At 45.6% G+C, this 17,245-nt stretch overlaps 1 protein-coding gene across 1 annotated transcript; it reads left to right on the forward strand.

Annotated features, from left to right (window-relative positions):
* The first annotated feature begins 6,904 nt into the window (after positions 1–6,904).
* On the forward strand, positions 6,905–16,832 carry CX3CR1 (C-X3-C motif chemokine receptor 1). The gene is made up of 2 exons (XM_048952127.1): positions 6,905–7,153; positions 15,257–16,832. The coding sequence occupies exon 2, from the start codon at positions 15,271–15,273 to the stop codon at positions 16,333–16,335; it is 1,065 nt and encodes a 354-aa protein (XP_048808084.1). The 5' UTR covers positions 6,905–7,153; positions 15,257–15,270; the 3' UTR covers positions 16,336–16,832.
* The last annotated feature ends 413 nt before the right edge of the window (positions 16,833–17,245 follow it).

A 17,245-nucleotide genomic window follows, 5' to 3' on the forward strand; every position in this document is an offset into this window, starting at 1 on the left:
GTATCTGCATTGGAAAAATGTCCCTTTAGTAACAGAAGGCTCCTTATCAAATGCTTGTCATCCATTTCCACGTTTTCCCCTTCCTCCTCTATGTAGGAACAAAGCTTTTTTTTTTTTTTTTGCTAAATTTCACCAACACTTGTCTTGTCCAGCCCCTGCACATCAGGTTTTGCAGTCAGATCTGAAATGGACATCATTTGCAATAGAGTAAAACAGCCCCTGACCTATGCAATAACAGGACAGAGATCTTTCTTTCAGCAAGTTAACTTGTGGCTTAAAAGGGATCCAAGCCATGTAGATTAAGAGCAAAATATTTTTTTCTGAAGTATGTGTCTCTAAGTTTGACAGAAAGTCATCCCTCCCTTCCTGGACCACATCAGGCTCACTCTTCTGAAGCCCAGTAGTATCTGCTATTTATTCTCAGGTCGTGCTCCCAGCGGGCAATTTCCAGTAATAGCAAAAATAATCAAACAAGAAGCTGTTTCTCCATGCATCTCAGGCAAAGCTGTGTGGAGGTGGTAGCTTAGGCATGGTGACCAAAATGAGAGGTGCACAGATTGCAGTGAGGCTCTGCCGCAGAGCAGAAAGGTGTGAGGAGAGGACAACAGGGTGCAGCTCACCCTGGGTGCTGGGGTTTTCTTTGTTCTGGATGTGCTGTATTTGTGTGATATGCTCTGAGGCGACTGTGAACTTTTAGATCTATGCATAGTATTAGTCTCAAGTGAGTCTCGGGCAAAGAAACCACTCAAAGACCCACAGTGCCTCCACGGTGCTCCTGCAGCCTATCTTCAGCTGCTCAGGTGAGCTGGTATGTTTGCTGTGCTCTTCCTTTGCATCCTCCCAGCTGGAACTCCACAGTGTAGCAAAAATGGGCTCATTTTGCTGTCATTAAAATTTTAATTTCTGGTGCTGATTGAGACGTCATGCTGCAGGTCACCAGCAACCAAGTCAGGACGATGTTACGCTGCATGAAGGAGCAGGTAGATGTCAAGTACCATGGGCCTTCACCAAAGCTCTCTGTGTTTTGAAAGGGGGATGCTTTGCTCCTTGCACACAGCTCTCTGCAGCGCTAAGGATTTCCTGCCAAGGCAGCTGCCTCCCTCCTTGCAGCAGCAGCACTGGGAGTCGGACCAACCTCAGCTCCCCGCTGCAGCCTGGCGCTGCGAGCTGCTGCTGCCGCAGGGGCGGAGGTGAGACCCACATCCTGATGTTGTGTGGGCAGCAGAACATGCAGTTCTCTGTGCTCCTTTCTGAAGGGACAGGCCTGGGAGATGCCTGCTCTGAGCTGCGTGCAAGGGCACTAGGAGCGCAGGACAGCAGAAGGAACCCTCTGCATCTTCCTTGAGCCTGAACGGCATCATAGTGACTCCAACTTGCAGGGCTGTCCCAGCAGCTGCTCAGGTTGGCTGAGCTTGTCTGCTCTGCACAGACACAGTGCATGGTCACTTGTTTGCTCAAAAGGAGCCTGCCACAGTTTCAGCACTGGTCCCCACTCACTTCTGCTACTCAGCTTTACATCCTGATCTTGGTCTTTTTGCTGCAGTGAGACAGGTTGAAGGGAAGTCAGAACAACTTGGGCACATCACATAGTCAGATATTCTCATGTGTATCATCCTAAAATCAAGATAAAAGTAACAGTCACATTCAGTCTTGTTTCCTCTTGATTCACTATTGGTATGTGTAAAACACAGAGTAAAAAGGAGTGAGTAAAAGCTATGTTCCTGGAGGAAATATGTCTATGCACAATGTAACTCCTTTTACAAGTTCCTGTGCAGGAGGCTGACCTTACTGGTAACCTGTGTCCTCCTGTGTATCTTCGATATGCCTGTAGGGTTTTTCAATCACCCTCTTAGGGGAGCAGCAGGGAAGTTGCAGACAGCATGCTGACCAAATTAGCTCTTATCCATAATGTGGCTGTGAGGCTGAGGGTGGGCTCTGCACCACTTTCCCACCAGTAGCCCAGCCACATCACTCTTACTCCAGGAGATGTCTGCTTCTTTGGGGCAGGCAGCCAAGCAGAAGGAATATTCCACCAAAATGGAGTATTGAGCCAAGAAGGGGAGGGAAAAGACAATGTTCAGCACACAGATGTCAGTCATAGCCCTGGCTTTCTTCAAAACTAACCCAGGTGCAGACCAAAGCTTCTGAATGTGCTGCTGTGCTCAGCTAGCAGGGCAGTAGCCAAGGAGTGACTCACTGAAGACCTGTGCCAACCACAAATCTATGAGCTTGGTTCTTTTACCTGAGATTCATACAGAAACAGCAACCTCAGCTTCATCTTGAAATGTAGCTTCAGTCAGCGAAGAGATCTGTAGAACGTCAATGGAAGAGTTCTGTGATTTGCCCCACACATCTGTGAGCTGCTCACCATGTGCCTCACACCACCATCAGGGAGGAAGAAATACAAGGACTGCTGGGATTCTGGTGAAGGTGTGCAGCCCCATGTTTTGCAAGGTTTGTTAGTTTATTTGTTTTCCTTAGGAAGTATCCACCCTAAAAGTAAATTCAGTCTGAGGTATCACTTTGTTCATGCCTCTCCTTGAGACATGCACTCTGTGGGATGGCTCCACTATAGGGAATTACTAGAAATGATCCTTCCAGAATGACTCCTCCCATCTAGAAGTGCTTCTCCATCTCTTCTCTGCCGTAGTAACATCCAGCTATGCCCAGAGATAGGATGGTTCACATTTGTAACAGGGCTCTTCCTGGGTGTATGCCCTGCAGTCTGGGCAAGTAATGCTGACCAAAGCAAAGCAGCTGCTGAACCGCAGCAGTTCCGATGCACAACTTGCACGGTGTGCTTCTGCTTGACTGAACATTTTTGCATAAAATTGTGTTTCTCTTTGCTGAGCTAAAATGCCAAAATGTGCAGAGGCACATCACAGAAATCTTCACTCAGCACAGTGGAAATGTGAGTTGGGTTTCCACAGAGTGCTGACTCGTGCTGAGCTGTTGTCTCCACCCAACACCTCTCTTATTTCAGAGCTGGCTGGTGCTTGCATGGGTCCACTGTGCTTTTTGGCTAATTGATGCAGTCAGGGCTAATTAGTGCAGTCAGAGAATGCCAGGCCAGCTCTGGTGTGAGCACCTCTGTCAGACACCATGTAGGACAAGACACCTCCAAAAGACCAGTGCTACCAAGCCAACAGCAAGGCCTGCTGTGATATCTCTCACTGAGCTATTTTTCCACTCCATGCACTGCTATGCAGGCAGACTTTCCACTGACATTAATATATGTGCCATGTGCTTGCACATGGACATCACAAAAAGATTTATTCACACAGCTCTTCTTCACCTCACATACTCCAAGAACACTCAGAGCCTCTAAAATCATCTACACACTTGGTTTTGGGGAAGGTAAAGCACATGCATTTTGAGAGGAAGGGCACTTCAGCCCCAAGGTCTTCACATCCCATCTGCCCCCACTGGCTGCCTGGGTATCTCTTCCTGTCTTCAAGGATCCTGCAGCACAGGTTCAGGAGGGACTTTTGTGCTAGACCAGCATGTAACAGTGGTCCCCTATTTTCTCCTTTCTGTACAGGAAAAAGGAAATGAAACAAAAACAGGCTGTTTACTGATGTAGAGCAGCAAGGGAACGATGCCCCAAAGTCCTACCCCTTTGCTGACCCACGCTTGGAAGTAAATGCAATCTTTCTAGCAAACAAGAGTGGAGTGCCAAGGTGTGGGCAGAACACGTGAAATGAACTGCTGAATATTAAATGAGTCATAGAATATCCTGAACTGGAAGGGACCCACAAGGATCATCAAGCTGCACAGGTTACAGATTCATAAGTTGAGAGGACATAGATAGTTCTGGAAAGATGTTTGAGTAATAAGCCTCTGCTCTCAGGTCATGTTATTTATTTATCTAGTTATCTGTTTATTTATTTATTGGTACTGGAAATGAAATATTTGAACAATAAACCAATTCTGTTGTCTTATCCTTTTAGTCATCCATTCATTCGTTAATTTGTTTAATAGTGAAATATCAGATTAAATCTTTGCTTTGCAATGTCAGCAGTGTCCCAGAGGCTGCTTGTAGGTCCAACTAGAAAAAGACACTAAATGCATTTTGCTGATGGCATAAACGGGAGATGCTATGCAGAGAGATGCAAGCTCTCTCTAGTTTGTGTCCTTGTCCTCATCCTCTGCGACAAGATCAAGGAGCAATTAGGGATGCTGCTGCAGCATGGATAAAGAAAAGGATTCACTAACATCTTCTGATGAAGAGGAAGCCAAGCATTTCCCTCACATTTCTTCCAAGGAGAGCAAGGCCAGCGCCTCCTCAGCCCTCAGCTTTCCACAGAAACTCTGCAACTGGTTGAAAGTGACCAATTGAAGATGAGTTCGGTGGGATCACACTGGAAACTGTTGTCATCGATAAAGAGATGCTTAAGGTTGAAGTGCTGGGAAATAAACAGTTGGTTTATTTGACTGAAAACATGACAAGTCTCTAACTGCACATAGACACGGGATCTTGCTGTTGGAGTAAGATGATTTGGATATTTTTTCCTGGAAGAATAACTTGGGTTGTTACAAACAACAACAACAAAGAACCCAAAGCTATAACTATGCTTCAGTAACTTCACTTCTCCACCCGAGACTGAAGCTGAAGATGCAAATCATTCCCAATTTAAAAAAAAAAAAGCTATATTTTTTTAATTACCCTGGTGAATTTGTAAAATAACGCTGAGCTGTAAATTAGGAACTGACAGCAGGTTCAGCAATGGTGACACATGGAAAATATTAAAAAGACCGAGGGTGAACTCAATGAAAATATGAAGGAAACAAAACACCCAAAAATGAAAACTAGGGAGCATCCTGTTACATGTGAGTAGAGAAAACTGTGTACAAGTAGGTTAATAAGCCCGGAAAGGTTTCTCCCTGTAGACAGCAAAAGAAAAATGTAGAGGTAGTTGAAAACTGAAGACCAGAAGGCATTTTTCTACCATCTGGATATTTTGTGAAAAATGTAAGGCACAACCTGCACCCTGTAAACTGTGGTAACTCAGATGTGCCAAGCAAGGTCTGAAACAGACCAAGAAACAGAGCAGAGCTGTGGGTCTCCACTCACCTCTCTACTTCCATGCAGTACCCCAGTAATCCAGCACTGATACCAGCACAGCACGCCCTGGCTCCTCTCGATTTCAGAGACCCACCAGCCCCCTCTGAAGCCTGGTGCCATGGAGGAATGGCCACAGTCTGACTCATCCTTCAACCTGAATGCTGATGCTGGGCTCACCAACTGCTTGCTGTGGAGGCTGGTTCAGAAAAATGAAATGAATCACCATCTGAGGTGAGATACCCATTTAGTGCTGATCTCTTAACACCAGCATCCACTCAAGTCAAGGGCTGTGCAGGTCTTTGCAGACCAACAGATCAGGGCACGGCCATCAGAGCAGGTTTCAGGAGAGAGGTTCTTTTTGCTTGCACAGAGTGTGCCAGCTTTGTGTGCAAGTGTGCCAGCTTTTTGTGGCTCTTCCCTTCTCTAGCCCTTGAGCTAAGACATTTCCACACCTAGATGTAGCTTTTCTCCATCTCTCTCAATTTTTGCCTCTCCAGATCTGCAACAAAGAACAACTGCATCTCCTACCGGCAGGCTGGAAAGCTACCGTGTCAAGTGACAGAAGACGACGAGGCTCCCTCTGCTGGGTTTTGCTTTGCCTTTCTTCTTAGCTTGGAGAAGCAAAAGGTGCTTTTCCCCCTTGTGTGTGGAAAGGATGAGAGCTTTTCCAACAGCTTTCTCAGTTTTTCTTATCCCTGAGCCGTGTCCCAAGCACCAGTGTGTGAAATGAGGCAGATAACAGAAAGATATTTCTTAATGCACAGTTGTCTTTTGGGCAGCATTCACTCCACGTGTATTCAAGTTACACTGAAAATGCATGCTATGATAATGAGTAACACTCTTATCTAGGCTTATCACTGACATCAGAGTACAACAAAAAGTCTTTTCTGCTCCCTGGGGGGATCTGTTGAGGAAGTAAATCTGTATGACTTAGTTTCTCTTCATTTGAAGCCCTGCATTACAACTTTGTGGGTATCTCTTTTGACACATTTGTAGTGCTGCAGGAATAACTTCAAAGCATTGTTGGCATCAAGGAAGATTAATTCATCTTTCTCAATCAGGCATTTCTCGCAGTGAGGTTTCCTTAACGCTGTGTACTGGAAATCATCTTCCTGAAAGCTGAAAGTTTGTGATTTTGGCAGTCAGAGCTTCTACTTTCAGTGTGTGGGGAGAAACCAGCTTTGGATACTTTCCTGCAAAAAAAGTGCAGAATTCCTTACCTCTGTTTGTAAAGAAGAAAAAGAATGGAGCTGCTGGCACCCCAAACATGCTAAACCATGACACCTCTGATACAACCCTGAGCATCCCATGCTCAAGTCCAGACCCAGAAAGGCTCCTGGAAAAATGAACATGCTTAAACTCTCAGAATTCTCCAGCCCAGAGGACTGCAGGGAGATGTGCTCAAAATCCAGTTTGTGGGCGAAGAAGCAGCACAACGTATTGTGAATATAATGGTAGTCTCAAGGCTCTAAACATTACTCCAGATCTACTGGCTGCAGAAGAAGAAAGAATACCAATGCAGCTGAAATTATTTTGCATGTACTTTCTAGCCTTTTTCCTTCCCCTGCTCCTCTGGGTCCTAACGCTGGTGACGTCACTCTAGTGGTGATATGGAGGTGTCACAGCAAGCTGTGAACATTGCTGGAGAAAAGTTGCTGCCCACACTCCCCCAGCCCCTGGCATCTGAGACCATCCCCAGTTGAGAGGTTCAGTCCATGCCATCTCCTTGGTCCCAACTGTCCTCACAGAGAGGGTCAGCATTCAGAAGAGTCACCCTTAGCATTGTGCACTAGGGGAAAGGCATGAAGATCCCAAAGGATTTCTTGTCTCCTCTGCTGTGCTTCTGCATGCACTTCAGCCCCACAGACTAGCCGTGTCCTGCCTCACTATTTCACAACATGACAGCGGGACCACAGCTGAACACATCAGTACCCAGCTCAGCTCTGAAGCTCAGCCCAGGAAGCTGCTCTGCCAAAGTTCAGGTTTCATAGGGCAGGCATAAATGCTAGAGAAGAGGAAATATACATCTGAAAACAATCAGGTTCAGCCTGAAGAAAACACTGGTTTTCAAGTCAACGACGAATTAAGGTAAGAGACAATTATATTTCACCTATAATTTGACAGGTCAGGATGACAAGTGGCACCTCATGAATTTAGGGAATCTCCTCACTGCTTAACTCTGGGAATCTAAGTGAGATTTACTGTGGATTATGATGGGGCGATGCTTACAAGCCAGGAAGGCAGAAAGGAGAACACTTTTACCAGTCAAAGCAAATCAGAGCAGATGCATTTTACTTGGTGGCTGATTTTTTGTGGCATCTTGTGGTAAAAGAAACGTTCACCCTGCTAGGATCCCTCAAGGTTAAAGCAAAACATTGAGAGATGAACAGTGTGCAGCATCAGCACACAAGGACGGACCAGGAGGATACAGCCCTTCTACTTCATTAGGTGCACTTTATTGGAAGCCTGCAGGGATTCTCAAACGCTACAATTGCCAGCACTGCTTGCTTTTGGCTTTGGCTCCTGAACCAACAGCAGAAACATCAACGACAGTGAAAAACAGCCCAATACAGGATTTTGCTAGAGATGATAGGAAGTGGGCAGACTGGCAAGGTAATGACAGAAATCCAAAAATTTGAGAAATCAACTTTCTGTATGACCACATTATTTAATTTCTCTGTGACTCAGCCTTCCATGGGAAGGGTGTTACACAATCAGTTTTGGTGAGACATTCATGTAGTAGAGTTGTTGCAGCAGCCCATTAAGTACTCGTGTGATATAAATACAGAAGCAGAAACAGCTGCTCCCAACATCTATTCTGCTGGGGCAAAGCTTGGGTGCAGGACAGTGAACTGGGCAACAGGATGAAAGAAGGAAAGCGACTGCAATGAGTTCTGAAAGTTTGGGCAGTGCAGAAAAAGTCCAAAAGGGGGATAAATAAACCTAAATTTGGGAAAAGGGGATGCAAGAACGTGCAGCGAGCTGGGAATCCTGCTAGGGGATAGCGTGGTCTTGACAGGAAAATATTCATCAGGACATCGTCATAGAGTAATGTGTGCTACCCTCTGAAAGCACAGTGAAGAGGATAGTTTAACAGATCTCACATTTCTCGAGTTTCTCAAAGGCGATATGATTAAAAGATCTTATTAATAACAAAAAGGGGACAGGAAATACATAGGCACAACAATAAAGGCGAGGGGAGGATGGTGCCACCAGTAACTGTAAACAAGGCACAAACAGTGCACACTGCTGCAAACAACTGTCTCTTTCCACAGTCCCTCCCATAGAAAATACAAAGAAAATCTGAATGCCACACAAGTAGAGAAGGCCTGGGAAAAGGAAATACTGAGGAAGAGCAGTTCAGAGAAAACAAGGGCAGAATACATGTAAAAATTAGAGGACAAAGCCATGGTTCTTCCAGCCCACAGTTCACATATGTTACTGTCCTGTGGCAGGTCCCTGGAACTGTACACAGCCTTGAAGTCTGCTCAGCGTGCAGAGCTTCTGCAGAGGACCCTGGCAGTGGGTCAGTTCATCAGCATCAGGACCACAAAGCCATGACCTTAGAGGCACGGGGGGAAAATTGAGAACATTTTTCAATGGTTTTTGAACCTCAGTTGTAAGATCCATGGGAGACACAGGAGCTGGGGTCATACTGTCAGGTCATAATCTCCTAAGTCATTTCTGAAAAAGATATCTAGTGCTCTGAGCTTCTTAGAGCCACGTTTCTAAAGTAGTTGGACTGCCAAGGGCTCAGACTGGTGCCTTGTGATGTTCTTGGAAGTACCCTAGTGCTTAGCTCCCATTAGAAGAATTATTCCAATAGTGACAGCATCTCAGTAAAATGCTTTGATGTGGTTATCTGCAACCTCAGTTGCTCAAGAGCCCTTACAGGTCACGTCATGAAAGTTGAGCCCATATCCCACTCCATCAAGGCCGTGTTCATTTCTACTGTTGCCTAAAGGGTAACAGCAACAACAACTGATATGCTCCAGCAAAACATCTGAGCGTTTAAAGAGCTCCCTGAGGATACAGCGTGACAGAAGACCCTCAGAATGGCCTGGAGAAAATATGAAGAGCAAGATGTTGGGAGCACGTGGGACCCTTGGCACATGGGCACCATATTTCCTGCACGGCCACAGCCTCTGGGGGACTTTGAGAGAGGGAGCTTGAAGTGTTAAAAGCCTCATCTCACAGCTTTCATTATAAATACATTCAATAACCGCAGGGGCGAGCTGCCACAGCCCCAGAAACCACACAGAGCCTGGTGCAAGCAGCGGGATGTGGCTGGAGGCACAAAGTCCTGGCACTGAGGCTCAGTCCCCTTGCCCGGAAGTTAGCATGAGCAGCAGCTGGACCAGGGTATGAGCATCTCCAGCTCTTGGTCGAAATAAGACCCTTGTGTTTGCTCTGCAGCACAGGTGGTGAAGCCTTCCCCATTGGTAAACAGGAATAGTTCCATGTTTCTGTTTTGTTTGCTTTATAAAATCAGAGTATAGCTAATTCTGATGTAATGGTTAAGCTGAAAGTTGTGCCTTAGTTTCTTGCTGCCTTGCAGTTATCTCCAGATTTAGCATTTTCCAGTTGCTTTATAAAGCCTTAGGTTACAGTGACAAAGATCCTGGACTCAATGCTATCCCTCCTGTCCTCCATAACCCAAGCCCAGATTTTTCAAGTACATTCCTTTTACCCAGAACTTTGGCTTAAGTTTCTGTATTTACATGCTGCTCATCTCCAGCTATTGGTTTGAATTTAAGTTATAGAATCTACTGATTCTAACTTAACTTGTGATGGTGACATAAAAACTATAGAACTGGTTCAGGGAAGGGGCTTCTTTTTAAATCTTTTTGACCTAAATGTCTTTGTAAGGGGCTACAAGCCTCTGCAATTTCGAGTTTTATCTTAATCTGAAATAGTTTGATCATCTTCCATTTCTAAGCCTTTTATTTTGTAACTTAAGTGCCCTGATTTTTGGAAAGCACTCAGTGTTCTTCCTCTTCGCCTTGATCTTCACACTGAGTTGAAAAACCTAAGAACGAAGTGGCCCTGAGCACTACTTGCTTTTGAAAACCTTAACCTCAGAGCCTTGGGGGGAGCCTCCATAAATTAAAGCACTCAAACTGATAAGCAATAAGTAAGTTTACAGAACTCTGCCTGGCCACAGAAATGGTCCAAATGATCTGATAATAAATCACAGAATAAAGAATAAATCCAAAGAAAGTCACCTTAAAGTCATTGAGAAGGAGTGTGGGAGCAGAGAGCAAGGGTGCACCTGACAGTGTCCCAGTGGTTTGCTTTCTCTCCTCTATTTTCTCCACTCCTTATGAGTTTGCACACTTGAAGCATGCCTACAGCCCCAGTAGTGAGCCCTACAGCAATAAAGTTTTCCCTCCTGTGCTCCTTCTCACATAGTACAGCTGTAACACCCAAAGATTGCATCAGCTTTTTGTACTGAGACATCCAGCCAGATGCTCAGTTTCAACGTCTACCTGGTGGATAGACCCTGTGCTCCAGGCACGGTTTGTGGTGTTCATCTCTCCAGCACGTAACGTTGGCTCCAATAAACATGAGGGTGAATCATCCCAGAAACCTCAGATTACTCAGAGCTGGCTGAACTGCTGCCCAACATGAAGTTGTCTGATCACCCTACTGGCTCTAATTCCCAATCTGCTTTCACTCCGCTGATGGTAGCACTGAAGAGTTTTTGGATTTGAATTCATTCACAAAGCTTTTACAAACAATATATCCAATATATCCAGTTTGGTAAGGATTCTTTCACTGAAACTTTCTTTTTTTTTTTTTTTCATTGGACAGCTCATCAGTCCGAATCCAATCATACTGCTGTGTGACTTGTGTTGCCTTGGGCTGGAGAGTGTCAGTCACAACAGCAGGCAGCGCAATCTAAAGCTGCAAATCTCCTGCACACCATCTATTCTCAACTTTGTTATCTCATCAGAAGACCAAATCAAAGTAACCGTTGTTGGGTTTTTTTGCTATAAAACCACATGAAGTGGCATTAGCTGCACTCTCCCTTTTCACTGTTTAAATTTTATTTTGCCATCAGCTTGTATGAACTGTCCTATCTTGCCTCCTGCTTTTCAGTATTGGCATTCTCTTCTCCTTCCAGAACTTGTAGAAAGAGTCCCCTTTCGGGACTGAACAAAAGACTCAGTTTAAAGTAACTGCACTTGCTGGGCTGCGTCTGCTTCAGACCCTGGCTAGCTGTCATTTCACTAGCTAACACGTTACCAAGTAACTCTAGTCAGCATCCCCTAAGGATGGAGCCGCCCAGCTTTGAAAGCTGAATCACAACAATTGCACCAACCAGTTGGGTGTAAGACTAGAAACTGGGCACTATCCCCGCTCAGTGCGTTACTCTCACATCTCAGTTTTGTTTTAGGCACCATCCAAACTACCATTAGCAGCATCTGCAGCATCCTGGTGACTACATGCAGAGTGGTGCCGGAGTGTCACCTAGAGTGCTAGGAAGGCTTACAACCAGCTTCCCTCCTGCTCAATTCCATCCAGTCCCAATTAATTCCATTAAATCTTTGTGGTGTGTACTAGAAGGGCCACCAGCAGTTAGGTTACTTCATTTGGAGGACATGCCCACAGTCTTGCCAAGACTCACCAGCAGGTGTGAAGCTGATGGGTGTAGCTACAACAGCACAAAAGCAGTGATGTTTGTATTTGGGTAGGGTGGTGGCAGCTCAGATCAAGGCGTGAGAAAGGCAAATGTGCTGATTGGGTTTCACAGGGGTGCCCACAAAACCTATCAGCTTCTCTAGGCCAGCACCAGGCTGAATCACTGCAGTGCAGCTCGGGTGCGTGGGGCCAAGAGCATGCCCTGTCCACATGGGAAAAGCAAGTCAACCTCGCCCTGAAATGCTGACTAAGGTGTGAAAATCTTGAATACTTCATCAGCTTATTTTGCAAATTTGTAGTGTGACTCTTTGGCAGAGGTCTGCTTTGGGTTATTTCTTCACTTCTTTCAGTCACAGCAGAGGCACAGCGGAAAGCCAAAGAACTAGCAGATCTGGCATCTTGACAGTAGAGCTTGTAGCATGGCATCCGGCTGATAATGAGATGGATCAGATGTGCAGGCAGGATTTGGCTCTTGTGTCACCCAGTCTAATGTCAAGGCTGTTTGAAGGTTGAAACACAACATCTGTTGCTTAGGGGAGTTTGATGAATCTCTCATAATTTCACTTCCCTATATATTATATACAGTGCACATGACAGACATTGGCTGGGAATATCTGGGTTGAGAAACAGGGTTTACATCCTGCCAAGTATTGTCTTTTAGACAGCTAGAAACATATTTAAAAGCAGAAGTGTTTGTGGGGAGTAGAGCCCAAAGCTGCGCGTAAATCTGGAGAGAGAAAAGCAGTTGAACAGCTCCATGAGAAGCAGAAGTGAATCTACTATTTCCTGTATTCAGCAAGGGAAAATGCTTGGCAGAGATATATCGCAGCCACATCGTTCTTACTCAGCATGCTCTGCAGTCTTCAGTTAACTTTTCCCCTTATTTTAACATTTATTGTAAGCACAAGAGAGTAATTTGTGTTGAGTCAGACAGTGAGAAGACTATCAGTGCGTGGGGTGGGTTCTGCAAGTCTGGCAGTGGACACCTGGCTGGGAAGGATGCGAGCGGCCATATTCTGGTTCTCAATCCAGAACGCAATGAAATTTTATTGCATTATGCACATCTGACATATGAGTTGTTTCCTGTGAGGCTTTTGGTTGGTTGCAGCCCATCTGTTGGGTAATATCAGCTTAAACTGAGCAAAGTGGTGTCAGACAAGCTAAACATTCAAAAAGAGCTGACCACATTACCTATGCAGGATGACTAGCAGTGAGAGAAGACCACCAGGGCTTAGGTTCATCCCACGGCAGAAACTGCATTTCTTGACAAGTATGAGACCTTCCCTGCGCCCAGCATGATATACTGACATGCACTGGCTCATATAGAAAACTTCCAAAGGAACAAGCTGCCTTTCTAGGCATGAACTGAGGCAGCAAGCATGGGAACCATGAGCACAAGTAGAGGCCCTCAGAGAGGAGACAGCAACACAGTGTGAGCTCCTTCTTTCCACTTGAAGTTCACACTCCAGCACCACCAAACAGTTCTCCTTGGGTGCATGGATAGCGGAGATGCTAAGGGGATAAGAGAGCTATCAATGTGTCAGGACAGGCTGGGACCTTGAGTCTTTGATTTATCCCTTGCCAAGGTTGATCAAACACTGTGCACAGCCTCTTCCATTTAGATCAGTGAAGAGACAGCTGTAAGCAAGAAGGATGCCGTGGGACAGTGCAGAGAGGTTGCAAGGAGCCAGGTGGGCTCTTAGTGACTCATATGCAGCACAAGAGTCCTTGGTGCACCACTGACACGTTTTTTCCATTTTAAAGAGACCCGCTGCAGACATTTAGTCTCTGAAGAGATGAAAGAAAAGGTCAGCATGGAAAAGCACCACCCAGGGAGGTGGTGGAGTCACCGACCTCGGAGGTGTTCAAGGAACATTTAGACATTATGTTGAGGGCCATGGTTTAATGAGAACTACTGGTGACAGGTGGGTGGTTGGACTGGATAAATTTATAGAATCACCAAGGCTGGAAAAGTCCTACGATTCTATGATTATATACTGCATCTGCTGCTTGTTCCTGTACCCCTTAGCAGAGTAAATAAAGCAGTAACTGGGCAGATGCAGGAAGAGATAGGCAACGCCTCCGCCATCTCCACAGGCAATTCCAATTAGTTATATCACCAGCAGAAAATTAAAACCTTGATTTCTCATTGTTTGCCATGAATTCTGCACGTTGCCATCAGAGAACCAATCCGGGCAGCAGGCAGAAGGCTCAGTTCCAGATGCCGTGCAGCCGTGGGTGCTCCTGCAGGCTGCACACAACCCAGCCCTCTGCCAGTGCCCCACAGCACCCATGCTGAGACAGCCCTTCTGCCTGCCCTGTTTTTCCTGTGCCAAACCACAGAGCTTGTTTGCTAATGACTGTGGGTACTTCTCATTTAGGTGCCTGAGGGACAGCGAAGAATAAAGTGTTTTAAAACAGAGACTGCCTGTTGCCAGCTGGCACCTTTGAGTAATGACTACAGAATGAGAGGGCAGAACTTGATGGGCCACACCACAAATGGCACTCTAGCACTGAGGCATTTGGAGAAAAATACCAGTATAGTCAGATCAACCATCCGTAGGGGAGTTTGTTGTAGTCACCACTGCATCGTATGAAACTTCTTAGGCAAGGACTGTCTCGCACCTTGGGGCATTTTTACTTCATGCTTAGCCATGCAAAGCTTTCTGCAAAAAGGCTGGAGAAGTTATTGCTGGCAGGGGAACATGGACACATAGGCTGGGATTCCACTTGCTTCGCTCCCAATCTTTGCTCCTGCCACATCAGCATGCATCTGCCCAGACATGGCCAAGTTGAGTGTCTTACCACGCTTCCACCCTGCTGTTAGCATTTAGGGTTAGGCTTGGTTCCTGCTGATCATAGTTTCATTTAGAATGTTGCCTACTGCCAAATGCCGCCCAGCAAAGTGGGAGAGTGCCTACATTTGTCACGCAGCAATGCACCATCTGCACTGCTTGTTTTGCTGCTACTCAGCTGCTCATGCACCCTTCAACATTTTCACCCTTTTTTTGTACTAGAGAACTAATTTTTAATGAAGTACATGTAAGAGAAGAGCATATTCACCTTAATATCTTACCGCCACCATGTATAATCAATGAATATGTAGATCTTACAATTAAGAAATATACAAAAAAATTAGGCTAAACAGCTTCTCACATTAAAGAAGAATGGATTGATGGAAAGCTTACCCTTGTCCTAGGCTCACTGAGAAGACTCCAAGAAGAGCAACCTCTAAAAGAGACCCTTCCCCGCTGGCAGTCAGCTCTTAAATGGGTCTAGGAGAGGTGCAGCCAGGCTCCACTCCTTCCAGCAGCACAGCTGAATTGCCTTCACCTGTGCTCATGGCTGACTCAGTGCTCGCCTCAGGTGAGCAATCAGAGGCTCAGGCTGTGATTCAGCAGTTCCCATACACACCTTACAGCATTAAAACTCTCACTAACCCAAATAGTGACATAACTCCAAAGTGAGCGTTGGTGAGGCCTCTCACACCACATCCAGGATCTCTCTCTAATGTTATTCTCCTTTCCCTTTTCGTGTTGTCTCTAGCTGGACAATTCAGCATGACAGAAGCACTGCCTGAAGTGACAACCGAATACAGTTACGATGAAACTGCTCTCACCTGTGATGAAACTGACATCCAAGCATTTGGAAAAATATTTCTGCCGTTGTTTTATATCGCCGTGTTCGCTGTTGGCCTTGCAGGGAATGTAATGGTGGTTTTGGCCATCGTGAAAGAAGGCAATAAAAAGAGCATTACTGACATTTATCTCCTGAACTTGGCTGTCTCAGACCTTCTTTTTGTGATCTCTCTCCCTTTCTGGGCTTCCAACACGGTGAGGGGATGGACCCTCGGCACCATCCCCTGCAAAGTCGTGTCCTCGCTGTATTACATCGGGTTCTTTGGGGGCATGTTTTTTATCACTGTGATCAGCATCGACAGATACTTGGCCATTGTCCGGGCAACGTATTCCCTGAAATCCAGAACGATGAAGCACAGCTTTCTGATTACCTGTGGGGTATGGGCAACAGCACTTCTTGTTTCGGTGCCACACTTTGTGTTCTCCCAGATATTAGAAAATGACTGCATCCCGGTGTTACCCCAGGTGCTGATGAACATCTGGCCAGTTTTCTGCAATGTGGAACTGAACACCGTTGGTTTTTTCATCCCAGTCTGCATCATATGCTATTGCTACTGCAGGATCATCAAAACCCTGCTGTACTGCAAAAACCAGAAAAAAGCACGAGCCATAAAACTGACCTTGGTTGTGGTGATTGTGTTTTTTCTGTTTTGGACGCCATACAATGTACTGATTTTTCTTGAGACTTTAAGGCACTACGAGTTGTTTATAAGTTGCAATCAAATTAAATCACTGGACTATGCAATGCACCTGACCGAAACCATCGCATTCAGCCACTGCTGCCTTAATCCTCTTATCTATGCCTTTGCTGGGGAAAAATTCAGGAAGTATCTTCACCGTGTCTGCTTCAAGTACTGCCCATGCCTGTGCTTCTGTGGGCCCTGCAATCATTACGAAGTCCGCCCTTCAGCTAGCTATGCAGAAAGCATGGTGAACAGCAACATCACCCTCAACACCAGTGACCAGGATGGAACTGTCTTCCTCTGAAGCAGAAATCCCTCCTTGGGAAAAGAAATCTCTGTAGATACGCCTTCTGCAGGGCTAGCACTGCCAAGAGGCTGATGTTACCCACTGGGAAAGACCTATGACAGCACTGAATTACTGACGTGCTTCTTGCTAAGCATTAAATATTCTAAAGCATTGAATATTTTAAAAACAAAAGCAGTACAGTATGTCAAGGCTGAACATTGAAGTGAATCAAGAGAGAGGTAAAGTAGAAGCAAAGGTATCCTCTGCCCAGAACAGCAATGAAGAAGAATTCAGGATAAGGATACTGTTACACAGTTTTGTCATTTACAGTTCCATGTCTGTATGTGCATGTGGTATAAATGTACATAGACCTTAACTCCTTGTTAAGAAAATAATCCCTTTAATTAGTAGTAGCTGACTGTTTTTGTTGCTATATACTGAACTATGTCCATGTGGAAGAAATTTTGGGGAGTTACTGATTGCAACAAATGTTTTACCTGTGCTTTCCTAACTAATAAAACCCTAAAAAACAGAGTTCTTTCTGAATATGCATTTAGTGCCAACCATACTTTCAGCAATATGTAATAACCAGACCAAGGACTGTCCTGAAGAGCTCGGGACCCAACCAGGAGCTCATCTGCACCAGCAGCACCTCTCCTGATTTCTTTGAGCATCATTTGGCAGAGCATTTCACGTAGCACAACCTCAAGAGTTCTGCAGAGTGCCTGCCGAGGTGGTGAAATGTTGGCACAACTGGCACTGGGGTGTAGCTGGGGGTCGTCGTGCTTGGCCACTGCAGTACACAGCAGGTGTGTGATTCACACCCATGCTCTGCTTGCCCCACCTTGTAAACACCAACTGTGGGATGTATGCACCAAATGTGCTCTCTGGCCTCCAAATGTGTCTTTTACCCATGCAATGACAGCAC

The sequence above is a fragment of the Lagopus muta genome, chromosome 7, assembly GCF_023343835.1.
Source record: "Lagopus muta isolate bLagMut1 chromosome 7, bLagMut1 primary, whole genome shotgun sequence".
NCBI classification, from domain to species: domain Eukaryota; kingdom Metazoa; phylum Chordata; class Aves; order Galliformes; family Phasianidae; genus Lagopus; species Lagopus muta.

Coding starts and splice junctions, on each gene's coding strand:
- CX3CR1 (XM_048952127.1), top strand. CDS start 15,271: ATGACAGAAGCACTGCCTGAAGTGACAACCGAATACAGTTACGATGAA.